Source organism: Gekko japonicus, unplaced genomic scaffold (genome assembly GCF_001447785.1).
Source record: "Gekko japonicus isolate JY-2015 unplaced genomic scaffold, Gekko_japonicus_V1.1 scaffold563, whole genome shotgun sequence".
Lineage (NCBI taxonomy): Eukaryota > Metazoa > Chordata > Lepidosauria > Squamata > Gekkonidae > Gekko > Gekko japonicus.
This window is the reverse complement of record NW_015166439.1, coordinates 1,210,693-1,223,199: the sequence shown is the minus strand read 5'-3', so window position 1 is coordinate 1,223,199 and position 12,507 is coordinate 1,210,693. Positions and strand designations below refer to the sequence as shown.

Genomic DNA, 12,507 nt, shown 5'->3' with positions numbered 1-12,507 from the left:
AAAGATTGTGCTACGTTCATGCTACATCTAGGGTGTATGTTGTTCTCAGGAGTTTTGTCTGAATATAAACCCAAGAACTCTGGATAGGCAAAGAACAGATCACATTATTCCCCCCCACACACCCCGGGTCTCTACTTGTTGCTGGTACCTCCCTGAAATGAGAGCTAGAGTGATGTAGCATTTACATGCGTGCAGGGAAAGGCGAGGGGGCCTTTCACATTGTTTTCCTGATCTGTAATGGTCCCAGGAAGCTGCTGTTTGACACTTTGGGCAAACTTATGTGTACTAATAGGTCAAGTGAATATTTAGCATGCAATGAAGCAGAGCAAACTGAAGAAATAAAGTAATTTATTTAGGAACTTGACATCCTAGCTACATAGCTGGTGGGAGGAAGGGAGAAGATCAAAGTGTGAGAAGAAGCAGGAAGCAAGCCCAAGAATTGCATTCTGGGGACAAAACAAGGAAATGACATTTAGCAGAAAGAACAAGGTGGTACCCACATCCTCATCTGACTGGCTCTCCCATAGGTTGCCCCCTGTAGGAGCTTCTCTTCTTGTACACTAGATGTTGCATATTCCAACACCCCTTCTCAGTGTCTAATATACAAAGCCCACAAGATTCTTCCTCTTGTGTTGGCTTTCATGTTTCTCTCTGATAAGCGGTTTGGCAAGTGCTTCTGCTATAATTTCTTCTTCAGGACAATAGTGTAGTTTAACAAGTTCTTTGTCTCGCATATATTTTACTAGGTGATGCTTCTTATTTGTTTAGTTCTTGAGACACCTTTTTCCACATGTGAGAGTTTTACACATCTCTGATTGTCTTCAAATAGTTTTAAGGGTTCTCTTGCTCAATTATCCCAAAATCCAGTAACAGTTGGCATATCCATGCAAGCTGCTGACATGTCTCTGAGGCGGACATATATTCAGCTTCAGTAGAGGTTATAACAATCATTGCTTGCTTCTTACTAGTCCAGCTGATAATCCTACCACCATAAAAGAACAAGTGTCCACTGGTCCAGTCTGTAGTGTCTCTGGCCTAGTCTTTATTGGTATAGCCTACTAATCTGGAATCACAGTTTGCTGGCAACCTCAACTTCAGGTGTGCAGCCCCTTTCAAATATCTCCCCAACCTCTGGATTGCATTCCAGTCACTTTTGCTTGGTGAGTTGATTTTTCTGCTAAGTATTTCCATAGTTGGAGCTATGTCAGGCTATAACATTGTACTTATGTAGGACAGCTTCCCAGTCTTTTCTCTATACTGCTTGTTGTCTAGTAGAAGCTTACTGTTTCCACTTCCATCTTTTAGATACATCATTCTCTAGTACATAAAGGACATCTTAAACAAGCACCTGCTGGTGTTTTATAGAACAACATTCCAGAGCCAATTCCATGCATTTCAACAGATTTCCCATTTGCTAGATAGATTTCCTGATTTCTTTCATCACTGAACTCTTGAACAAAACTTCTATCATTAGTCATATGAGCTATGGCTACTGACTCAATACACCAGTGATTAGCTACTTGTCCCTGTGTTCATTTAAAGCACACCTGACTGTTATTTTGAACTTCCAAGCAATTTCCTTTTAGGTAACCAAGTGTTCTGCACTGATAAGAAATTACTTTATTATGCACACAGAAAAAGGAGATAGAGCAAGGAATCTGAAGAAGTGAGCAGTGACTCACAAAAGCTCATACCCTGCCACAAATTTTGTTAGTCTTTAAAGTGCTACTGGACACTTGCTCTTTTATATAGAAAAAGGAGTAAGTCATTCTAGTTTCACAGTTCTCCCTCCAACTTTCCTCTTCGAATAATTGGTCAAGAACACATTTAAGACTTAAATCTGCCTTTGCCATGATTGCACTTATTATGGGAATAACATCTTGTTGATCCATATTCTCCTCAATTGTTCAACTAGTTTCATCATTTGCAGACTCACTGCATCTTCTAACTTCATCCCAAAGAGCTTTTTCTATAAGGAACTCATGTTAAAGCTCATTCCTGAATGCACATACCAGTTGCTGGTCTTGAACAGAAATTATCAGTTGTCGGTCTTCAACAGAAATTATCTACTCTTGGAGAGGAGTGATGTGGAGTGCCTCAAGGATCTGTCCTGGGACCTGTTTTGTTCAACATCTTTATCAATGATTTGGATGAAGGGATAGAGGGAATGCTTATTAAATTTGCGGATGATACTAAATTGGATGGGGTAACAAATACGGTAGAAGACAGAGTCAAGATACAAGATGATTTTGACAGGCTGGAAAACTGGGCTAAAACAAATAAAATTAATTTCAATGAGGATAAATGAAAAGTTCTGCATTTAGGTAGGAAAACTAAAATGCATAACTGTAGGTTGGGGGAGACTTGTCTTGGCAGTAGTATGTGCGAAAAGGATCTAGGTGTCTTAGTAGACCATATACTGAACATACGTCAGCAGTGTGATACAGTTGCTAAAAAGTGTACAGAATGCATGGTAGAACCCACTGGCACTGCAAGCTGGCTGTGTGTGTGTGTGTACACATGCACGTGTGCAAAGTCAGCTGCAACTCTACCATGCTTTGCACAGGGCTGCAATTTGTATGGGAGAGGAGTCCTCTGGCAGAAGCTCTGGAGAGCTCTTTTAGTATTGTTCCACTAAATTGAAAAAAAGTGGGGGTATTTTTGTTGATGCCCTAGCGCAGCTGCATGGTAATGCTAATTTCCTGTCCTTCCTTGCAAATTTGTGTGGTTTTCTCTTTGTGGTTCTCTAATTTGATCCTGCACACTGGCAGCTTTTTAAAGCCTGTCCTGTGAGGATTGCACTCTTCCTTCAAATGGATCGATCCCAAGCAATTCTTAAATTCAGCAGTTCTCAGAAGGTCCATGTGGCTCAGCTGCTAGGCTTTCAGAGAATGACAAAATGCACCCCCCCAACTTTATTCATTAAAGGAAAAATGTTTTCGAAGTGTTAGGTTTCCCATCCCAGTGTCTCTTTCTCTTTACATCTCATGTCAATTAATTCTGCACTTATGACCCTCCCCTTTATCTTGTTTGCATGCAGCACTGAATTTTCTTTTTTGCGCTGGGGACACTGCTGTTTGCCTCTTCTCTAATCCCCCTTTCAAGTGAATACCAGCAGGGAATTTAACCTTGTACAGCTCCTTTTTCATTCAGCGATTTGAGACTAGCAATAGTCTCATATCATTGCTTGTCAAAAATTTAAAAATTAAAACGAGGGGAAAAGTAATCATCATACACCTATGAAGGGGGGAAGATGGCGGAAAGTGCAGTGTGGAGCGGAACAACCTTGAAGGGGTATGGGGTGGCAAAAGGCCAGGGTAGAATCCAAGGGAATCTGTACACGTTTGAATTACCTTCAGCTTGGAAGAGAAACAAGGGGGAAATCGGCACAAAAGCACTCTCAGAAAACCTGGGGAAACAGTGACCAGAAAGTGAACTGAGCACTGAAGGGAGGAAAATCAGTCCAGAATGACAAAGAAAACCCAACAAACATGCACAGTGAAAGCAAGGGAAGACACCCATGCATAGTAGGCCTTAATGACTGCTCTTCTAGCTACTATTTTTAGAAGGTTATGGCAAAAAATGATTAGGGGTTTTGGGGCACTTTTATGGGGAAAGGAAGGCTAATTGTGTTGTCAAGTTGCAACCAACTCTTGGTGACCCCAGGCCCATGGGTTTTTCCAGGCAAGAGATAAGCAGAGGTGGTTATCCAGGGCCAACCTTGCTTGGTGTCCAAGCTCTCCCATGGTTGGACTAGGCTAGGCTGTTAAAGGCAGAATGGAAATACTTTAAATAAATAAAAACATTTGACCATGATTTATTAAAGCTGCCTGCCCTACATTTTGCCACATAATCTGAGCACTACTTGTAATGGATGGTGCACTAAATGGGAATTCCTATTGATTAAACATTTTGTTCTCAATAAACATTAGATAACTGTTCCCACAATATACAACTACGAACAAAAGGAGAACTATGTAAGAAATAATTCACCATGTGCAAAGGGCAGCAGAGAGCTAGAAAGTGATAGAGAACTTTCCCTTCTGTTTCCTATAAACAGAACGTTGGGAATCTATTGGGATATTTGGTTAATATAGCAGAGTTTTGCCCAGTCACAGAATCATGATACTCAGTGCAGTAAATAAATCTCCCAAGAAGTATATCACAAAAAGTAAAAACTGACATTTATTCAAGTAGGTCCGGTTCACATTCAGGTTGCAATCAAAAGAAGAGCGAAGCGTCATCTAAAGAGTATTTTTCCTACAACAAATAGCCAGCTTTTCCAGCATCATGTGTGTGGGAGTAAGAAGTCATTGTGTCTACAGGAAAGACCTGCAGAGACATGTGTCTTCATGGAGAGCCATGGAGAGAGAGAGGACAAAGGGAGAGAGGAGGGATCAGAGGGCAGCTCCCAGGTTAAGACAAAGAGAGGCATACTATACACCCTTAGAGTGATGCAGCGCCTCCCCAATGTCCAGGCATGCTGACTCGCTCACTCCAACAGAATCGCCCCATGAAATGTTTCTTTATACATCACATAATTTAGTCATGGGACTAAATTAATCCACCATGTGCTACCTCAAGATACAATGTTTGTCACTTGCTTTAGGTGGCTTTAAAAGAGGATCAGACTAATTCACGGAGGAAGAGGAGGCAATATATCCTATCAGTGTCCTTTTTTCAGAGGCAACATACCTCTGAGTCCTAAATGCTATGGAGGAATGTTCCTTTCATGTCCTGTTTTGCAGGGTCATCTGGTTGGCCATTGTGGGGAACAGGGTGCTGAACTAGATTTATTTATTTATTTATATTTCAATTTCTATACCGCTCATGACCCCTAATGGGTCTCAGAGCGGTTTACAATGACTACTTGCGTAGTTGAAAGCCTAACTAGGGCCACAATTCTGTGGCGGGGGGGGGATTCCCTACCAGCACCCTTTTTTCGCGGCGTATCTAGATGGACCATTGGCCTGACCCAGTAGAACTCTTCATACATTGTTATTAAACTAAACAACTAAAATGATCCACATAAACACATAAAACACTGGTCTGGAGGGAAGAACCTATTTTTCCTGGCAGCTTCTTGCCTCCGCTGAAGCTGTATTCATGGCTGGAGTTGGAATTTATAGTCCTCCATTTGTGAAAGTTTATTAGTGTTATTTAGTCCTTCTATTTGCATGGCACCTTAACCTGGATAGTCCAGGCTAGCCCGATCTTGTCAGCTAAGCAGGGTCAGCCCCAGTCAGTATTTAGATGGGAGACCGCCACCCACCAAGGAAATGTGGGGTCACTACGCAGAGGCAGGCAACGGCACACCACCTCTGAACATCTCTTACTATGAAAACCTCATGGGGCCGCCATAAGTCAGCTGTGACTTAATGGCAAAGGGAAAAAAGCATGGCAAACAAGCAAACATCATAAGCAACTGGGGGTTCCCCTTAGCTGGTATATTGGTAAGACGAAAATCCAGCAAGTTAAGAGTTATAAATACTTGGGTGTCACATTCAATTTTAATCTCCAATGGGCAACTCACAGAAGAAGGTCTATTAGTTTGGGGAAACTATCTTTCAACCAATTAAAATCTTTCTTTTTCTCCAAAGGAAACCAATTTGTGCCTGCCGCCATTAAAGTTTTTAATACTAAAATTTTATCCCAAGTTCTCTATGGTGTTCCTATATGGTTCAGTGCTTTTAACTGTGAAGTTGAATCAATTCAATCATCTTTTTTAAGACAAATTATGGGTTTCCCAAACTGTGTTTCTTACCATGCATTGTGTTCTGAATTAGGACTTAATTTGATTGAAACCAAGACATGGGTGTTAACGGTCCGTTACTGGCTTAAATTGCATTTTAACATTGAAGATGGTTCGCTTTTGTCCTCTTGGGACTATAATATTCGAACCAAAATAAGATCTATGGGCCTCTCCTTGGAGGAGCTAGCTTTTCCCTCTGAAGTGTATATCTTTAAAACAATCAAACAGAGGCTTTTAGATATTGAATTTCAAAAACTGCAGCCCTTTCATCCGCCGCCGGCCTTGCAGCTCCACTGTCGAGCCCCATGAGGGGCTCGGCGGTGGACCTGCAAGGCCGGCGGGAGTGCAAGGAAGTCCCGCGAAGGCCCTCCCTGGCCCCAGGCAGGCAGGGGTGGGGAGAGGCAGGGAGGAAGCAACTTACCCTCCCTCTTCTCCTGCCTCCTCCTGGTTGAATGAGGGCCGGAAGCGGGGTGGCCGGAAGCAGGGGGCGGGGCTTCGTCATGTGCCCCGCCCCCCGTACCTCACCCAGGGGAACTGCGATCCCCCGCGATCCCCCCCGAAATGACCTCTGGTCCTAGTTATCGAAGAGCTTTCTCCCTTGCACGAGTAAATGCCTTTCCATCAAAACTACTGTATGGTAGGTTTCAAAATATTCCTAAGCACGAATGGAGATGTGACTGCGGCTCTAACTCTCTTGATTCAATTGATCACATACTGTTAGACTGTTCGTTGCATGCATCTGCTAGGGGAAAATGGTTAAATACATGGTTGCATGGTAAACAGCACCTTCCCAATAAAATAAAATGTCAAATTCTATTGAATGATACAACAACAGAGATTACTGTGGCAGTGGCCAATTTTTTAGTTGATGTGATAAGAGTGAAAACTTGGGAAACTCCGTTTCATGATTTTATAATTATCTCAGACTTTTAGCTGATTGTGTCACTTACTGTCTCTGATTTAATGTTGTATATGCCATTAAAGGTCTATTGATTGATTGATTGATTCCCCAGTTATTCCAGTTGAAATCTCTTCTTCTTTCTCTTTCTTCTCTTCTTCCCAATTCCCCGCTATTATGTACTGAGATCGAGGCAACGTTTGAACAAGTGATTTCTTTATTCAGCTCATAACTCAGTGAACACAGACAACCAACACACAGAACAATCCAACTATATACAGTTTGAACTCATAAAACCACACACCCCTGGAACAATAACGTCCAATCAAAGATGAGTGCTTGGAACCAATAGGAATTGTTCCAGCCAAAAGTCAGAGTCTTTCCGGATTGGTCTGTTACGCAACAGCAACCAATCCGACTGCAGGGTTTAGGATACTTGGAAGTCAATGAAGCTTGTGCTTGAAGCTCCGGTTTAGGTTACAATGCATAACTCATAAGCAAATACATAACACCCGCTTTCCTGCAAACTTGCCATGGAATCTTCCTGTTCCTTGCATGCAGCTTACCATTTGCAATCCATTCAAACAGGACTTCATATCTGCCCACCACAGGACATAATGAACTTTAGCCTGATGCTCTGCTGCTAGGTTGCCGTACAGCCCTTGAAAATTGGAGAAGGGGAGAGATTTGGAATGTAATATCCTCCACCAAGTCCCAAACATATTCTCCTGTGTGGATATCCACATTCATGATATTCCCTCACTTGACCTTTACTGAATGATCCTAGCCAATCAGGGATCACACAGCTGAGATGATGTAGCAGTAAGAATGTGTGTCCCCCTTATCAGGTGATGCTCCCTGTCTTCTCATGCTGCTATGTATTGATTTCATACCATGCTGCCTTCGCATTGCAGAGCCAGAAGACAGGGAATGTTGCTTAGTTGTCTAGGAAATAATGGGACATGGTCTCTCTTCCATGCATCTATTAATCTTCACTGTTAGAAGGAAGACCTATCTGTGACCAGGGCCACATTATTAGGGAGTTGCTTTGGCTCTACCCTATCAGTAGCCATAATCAGTGATGGTTCTTAGGACATCCTGGAGTACATCCAAAGAAAGTTAATTTTTGATGCTGCTATGTGAATAATACACTCAGCTGCTTGCATTGGAGATCAGAAGGAGCCTCACCTCTACCCCCTTATTCCTGGCAGCTGCTGTCTTTTGCATTTTCCTTCACTTTATGACACCCTTTGCCCAAATTGCTGTAACACTTTAACCAAGAGATCAGCTTTGGGCCTTAAATATCATAACCACATAATGCCTCAACACCATTTGATTTGCCAGAGGGCAGTGAAAGAGGGGTTGAAATATGGCATCACTCTGACATGTACCTCTTTTTAGGGTATCTCTGCAAAGGGTGCCATATTGACAAAGGTTTCTCTCACTTGGATTTATTGCTTCACTCAGACAAAGGAATGAAAGGGATATTTATCCTGTGATCCAAGAAACCGTCCCTCGATGCATTGTCTTTGGGGGTCTTCCAAGATCCTTGGAACATTCCACTGACAAGGCCAGACTCTGGTTTTATGACAACTTTCAAGAGTCATCTTGGTGACAATCTCCTTGTTTGTCCAGTTATTTTGTTGCTGTTGTTGGCTTCTGGTTGTTGTAGGCAATTGGTGCTAGCCACAAACAGAAGCTACATAATTCCTTTTGAGACTTCTTGAACGGAGATATAATACTGACTGCACCGTGCAAATTGGCACCATGAGCTTTGCTGAGCTCTTGGAACGTGTTGGTGGCATGGGACGCTTCCAGATTGCCTTTGTGGTGCTCTTGGCCCTCCCTGTGTTCATGATGGCCAGCCACAATCTACTGCAGAACTTCACAGCAGCCACTCCTGAGCACCACTGCTTGGTTCACCATGATGCCATTCATGAGAATCAAAGCCTTACCTATGAGGATCTCATCAAAGTCTCCATCCCCATTGATAAAAAGCAACAGCGGGAGGAATGTCTCCGTTTTGTCAACCTCCAGTGGTGGCTCTTGAACCCTAACACCACCAACATGAACAGGACTGAGATGGAAACAGAGCTGTGCAGTGATGGATGGATGTACAACCGAAGCATCTTCCCCAACACCATTGTCACAGAGGTGAGACAACCTAATATTGCCTGGTTCTAGGCTGTTTTAATTGTATTTATTAATTTATTTGGGTCTTTTTGCCTTGCTTTTCTACTCAGTAGGGACCTAAAGCAGCTTACAACATTATTCTTCCCTCCTCCTTCATTCTCACAACAACAGCCCATTCTCACAACAACAGCCCTGTTAGGCTGAAACAAAATGACTGACTAGGTCACCAGCGAGCTTTTATAGCAGAATGGGGATTCAGACCTGGGTTTCCCAGATCCTAGTTTGTGTCAGGGTCCTTAAGTCAGGTTACGCAACACAGGACTTCATGAGAAGATAACTGTTTATTGGTAAATCCAGTACTAGAGACACGTGTACAGCTTGAGCCTCTAACTTATACTAGAATCAAACATCCCCCCGGTAAGCATGAGCCAATGGATACATCTCGCACGGGCGGGCAAAGCAAGCAGGCAAAGCAAAAGCCGTTAACTTTCCCAGCTGAGTAAAACTGCAGCTGGAGCATCTACAAGGTCAAGCATAAGATAGCAAACAGTTGGTGAGCCAGGGAGAGCTGAGACAGAAAACGGGAGGGCACCCCTCCACATTCCAGACCTATGACACGGCTACCTGACAGTTTGTCACTTGAACCACTGCACAAGGGGTCCCCAGTCTTGTTGAGCTTCTGGGGCCCTTTTAGAATTTTGAGAACAAGGAATGGCTGCTATAGGGTCCAGGGGCCAATTATGAAATGTTGGGAAATTGCAAGCATAGCATTCTTCTACTACAAACTCAGTTGTTTCAACTTTCTGGGTTTTCCTGCTCCAGTGAGGAGGAGGAAAGCCAGGATTGGCTTTGGGGAGAGATGCTTTAGGGAATAAGAAAAGGGGCACCAGGAAACCCATTGGTAGGTGCTACGTTGGGGATCACTATACCACACCATGCTGATTCTGAACATACAGGTTCGCTGTACCATTCATATCTAAAAATTATGACAGACTGTCTAGCATACGTTTACAGGACTCATTCTCTTGTACAAAAACTAAAGCTTCACCTACAAATTCTTTTTTAAAATATTCCTTTATTTATATTTAAACAGGAGGAACATCACAAACCATATGCAACCATTGCATCAAAGTTTACAAGGAATACCTAGAAAATTCCAGCCAAAGTTTTATAATAAAACAAAATCAAATAAATAAAAATCAAATCAATATAATGAAGTGACCTTACTTCATTTAGGTTTTAAAATTTATACTCCTTAGAAATCTGAGAATCGGCAGAGGTTCTGTCTAGGCAAACTACAGATATAATAAGTCATGATATGAAGAGTTTTCAGGAAGTAACCCCTGTAAAGTTGGAACTAAATTTCTTAAAAGTAGATTGACTACAATCAAAATTTGAATGTGTTAAACTGTCTGTAATTTTACCCATGATGAATTGCTCCCAAAGTTTCTAATCCCAATTGAATACTGAAGGGGGAACAGGATCTGTCCATTTAGCTCCAATAGGTAATAGGGCAGAAGCTAATAAAAGCATTATCAGTTCCTTTATGGCTTTTCTAACATTCAGATCAGGCCAATAATTTAAAAGTCCTGATTCTGGAGTATGTTTTTAACTATGTTTTTAATTCTGGATAATTTCCAAACAAAACCCATTTATAGAACAACAATTTCACCAGCAATGCCAGTATGAGTCTACCTGGCCACATTTTTTCTAACAATTTGATAAACTATTTGGATAAATATAAGACAGCTTCTTTCCTCACCTACACATTCAGTGGAATGAAGTGACAGAATTCTAAGAGGGCTGAATGGGCTGTACTACTTTAGCCTGCAGGTAGAGGTTAATATTTGCAATGCTTTCTCATTTGAAAACTACTGCAAATTAAAAAGTAGAAGAATGATTTAGGGTTGCCAAATGGATTTTGGCCGGGAGCGGGGGGCTCCTGGCCGGCGTCTAAATCGTGCACGCGCGCGCGCCGCGTGTGCGTCATCCGGAAGTGACGTCGCACGCTGGGGCGGGGCCACGCCATTTGAGGGGAAAACAAAGAGTTTTCCCCTCAAATGGCGTGGTCCCACCCCCAGCGTGCGACGTCACTTCCGGGTGGCGCGCACACGGGGGTGGGGTTTCCCCCGGGCCCCGATTCCACGGGAGCGGGAATCGGGCCTTGAAAGCGGGGGGAAATCCGCCCCCCGGGGGGATTTGGGAACCCTAGAATGATTAGCACATTAGGAGAAACTTTGCTAAGCCTGCATTCACTTGCCTTGCTAGTTTTCTTCGTATAGGGAATTATTAATACAATAAATTTGATAATAAATAAATAATCCTCACCAGCTGCCTGAAGTGGTACAGTCCATTCTACACCCCAGTACACTATGGCCAAGGGCCACTTTATGCTGTGTAGTTCCAAAGCCTGGTTTGCGCAGGCACCCAAATGCGGTCACAGAGTACTGACTGTACCACATCAGACTGCAGGAGTCAGATTAGATTTTTCAAAATTCCCTTACAGTAATAATTCCCCATAAATGGAAAACTAGTACTAAATGTGAAGCAGCTAGATTTAAAACCTTTCACCCAGATATGCTTTTTAAATTATTTACAAGGAGCTTTCTTACAAGCAGCATTAAAAATGTACCTTTTCCCCACTTGCAGTCAAAAGTGGTACAGCACATTCTGGCACTTCAGGATTCTTGCTGACTTGGGATTAAGGTCACTGCATCTGACAAATAAGGCTCAAGCCCTAGGAAGGTTGCACTAAAATAAATGTCTTAATCTTTAAACAGCCTCAGTACTCTGCTTTATGCCGCAACAGACTTCAACGGTCTACCATGCTAGACTTGACAGCCTTGCTGAGACCCTGGAGAGCTGACGCCAGCCAGGTCGTGAGCAACAGTAGTAGTCGACAGTTCATGCATTATTAGTAACAGAAGCTGAATTAAATATTGTTGATTTAGTTTACAAAAGCTAGCCTTTTTTAATTTTGGAGGCAAAATGCCGACTGTTTAAGTAATATGCACTGAACGCGTCTTTTCTTGATGCTAAGAGAATCCTAACCCTGGTTCCTCCAGGGTTATCAGTGTGACCTACTTCCAGGCAAGAATCCTGAAGATCATAGCCAAAATTTATTTTATTTATTTATTTTTATTTATTTTGACATTTTTACCCCGCCCTCCCCGCAAGCGGGCTCAGGGAGGCTTGTAAGCACATACATAAAACCACATAAAACCGTAAAATCATAAATAATAGCAATAACAATAACAATAATAAAGTGCTTCATGTAAACAAGATGGTCTTTGGATAGTTTCATGATGGTATCCGTCATTTCCTTAAATCTCATGATGGTGTCAATCATTTCCCTGGGGGTGATATTGTCCTATAGATAGTTCAAGCCGATCCAGCAATGTCAGTGCCATGCACATTTATGGCAAACTTCCAAGGGCAGCCCTTGATCCCGTTGTTATCCCCACCATTAACAGTGGTAGTGGTAGTGGTGGCGGCGGACCCTATATAAAAGCCTGGCGGAAGAGCTCCATCTGGACAGCCCGGGAGGACCGGGAGGCGATTTACAAGGGAGGAGGTAGTTTACAACAGAGGAGGCCGGTTTACACCTCGAAGGAGAACGTGGGACTGTGGAGCATGCCTAGGGGCAGATTCCTTAAAGATTGGTTAGTGCCCCTAGTGGGGAGTCGTGGAAGATCATGATCAAGCTTAAGAGCAGAAGAACTCT

The 12,507-nt window shown here is 42.7% G+C and overlaps 1 protein-coding gene across 1 annotated transcript in view; it reads left to right on the top strand.

Annotated features, from left to right (window-relative positions):
* Positions 1-8,417: 8,417 nt before the first annotated feature.
* Positions 8,418-12,507, top strand: part of LOC107111026 (solute carrier family 22 member 6-A-like) — a 21,729-nt gene continuing 17,639 nt past the window's right edge. The window contains exon 1 of the mRNA XM_015411915.1: positions 8,418-8,804. Coding sequence (XP_015267401.1) covers positions 8,418-8,804 — 387 coding nt within the window. The remainder of the gene's footprint in view (positions 8,805-12,507) is intronic.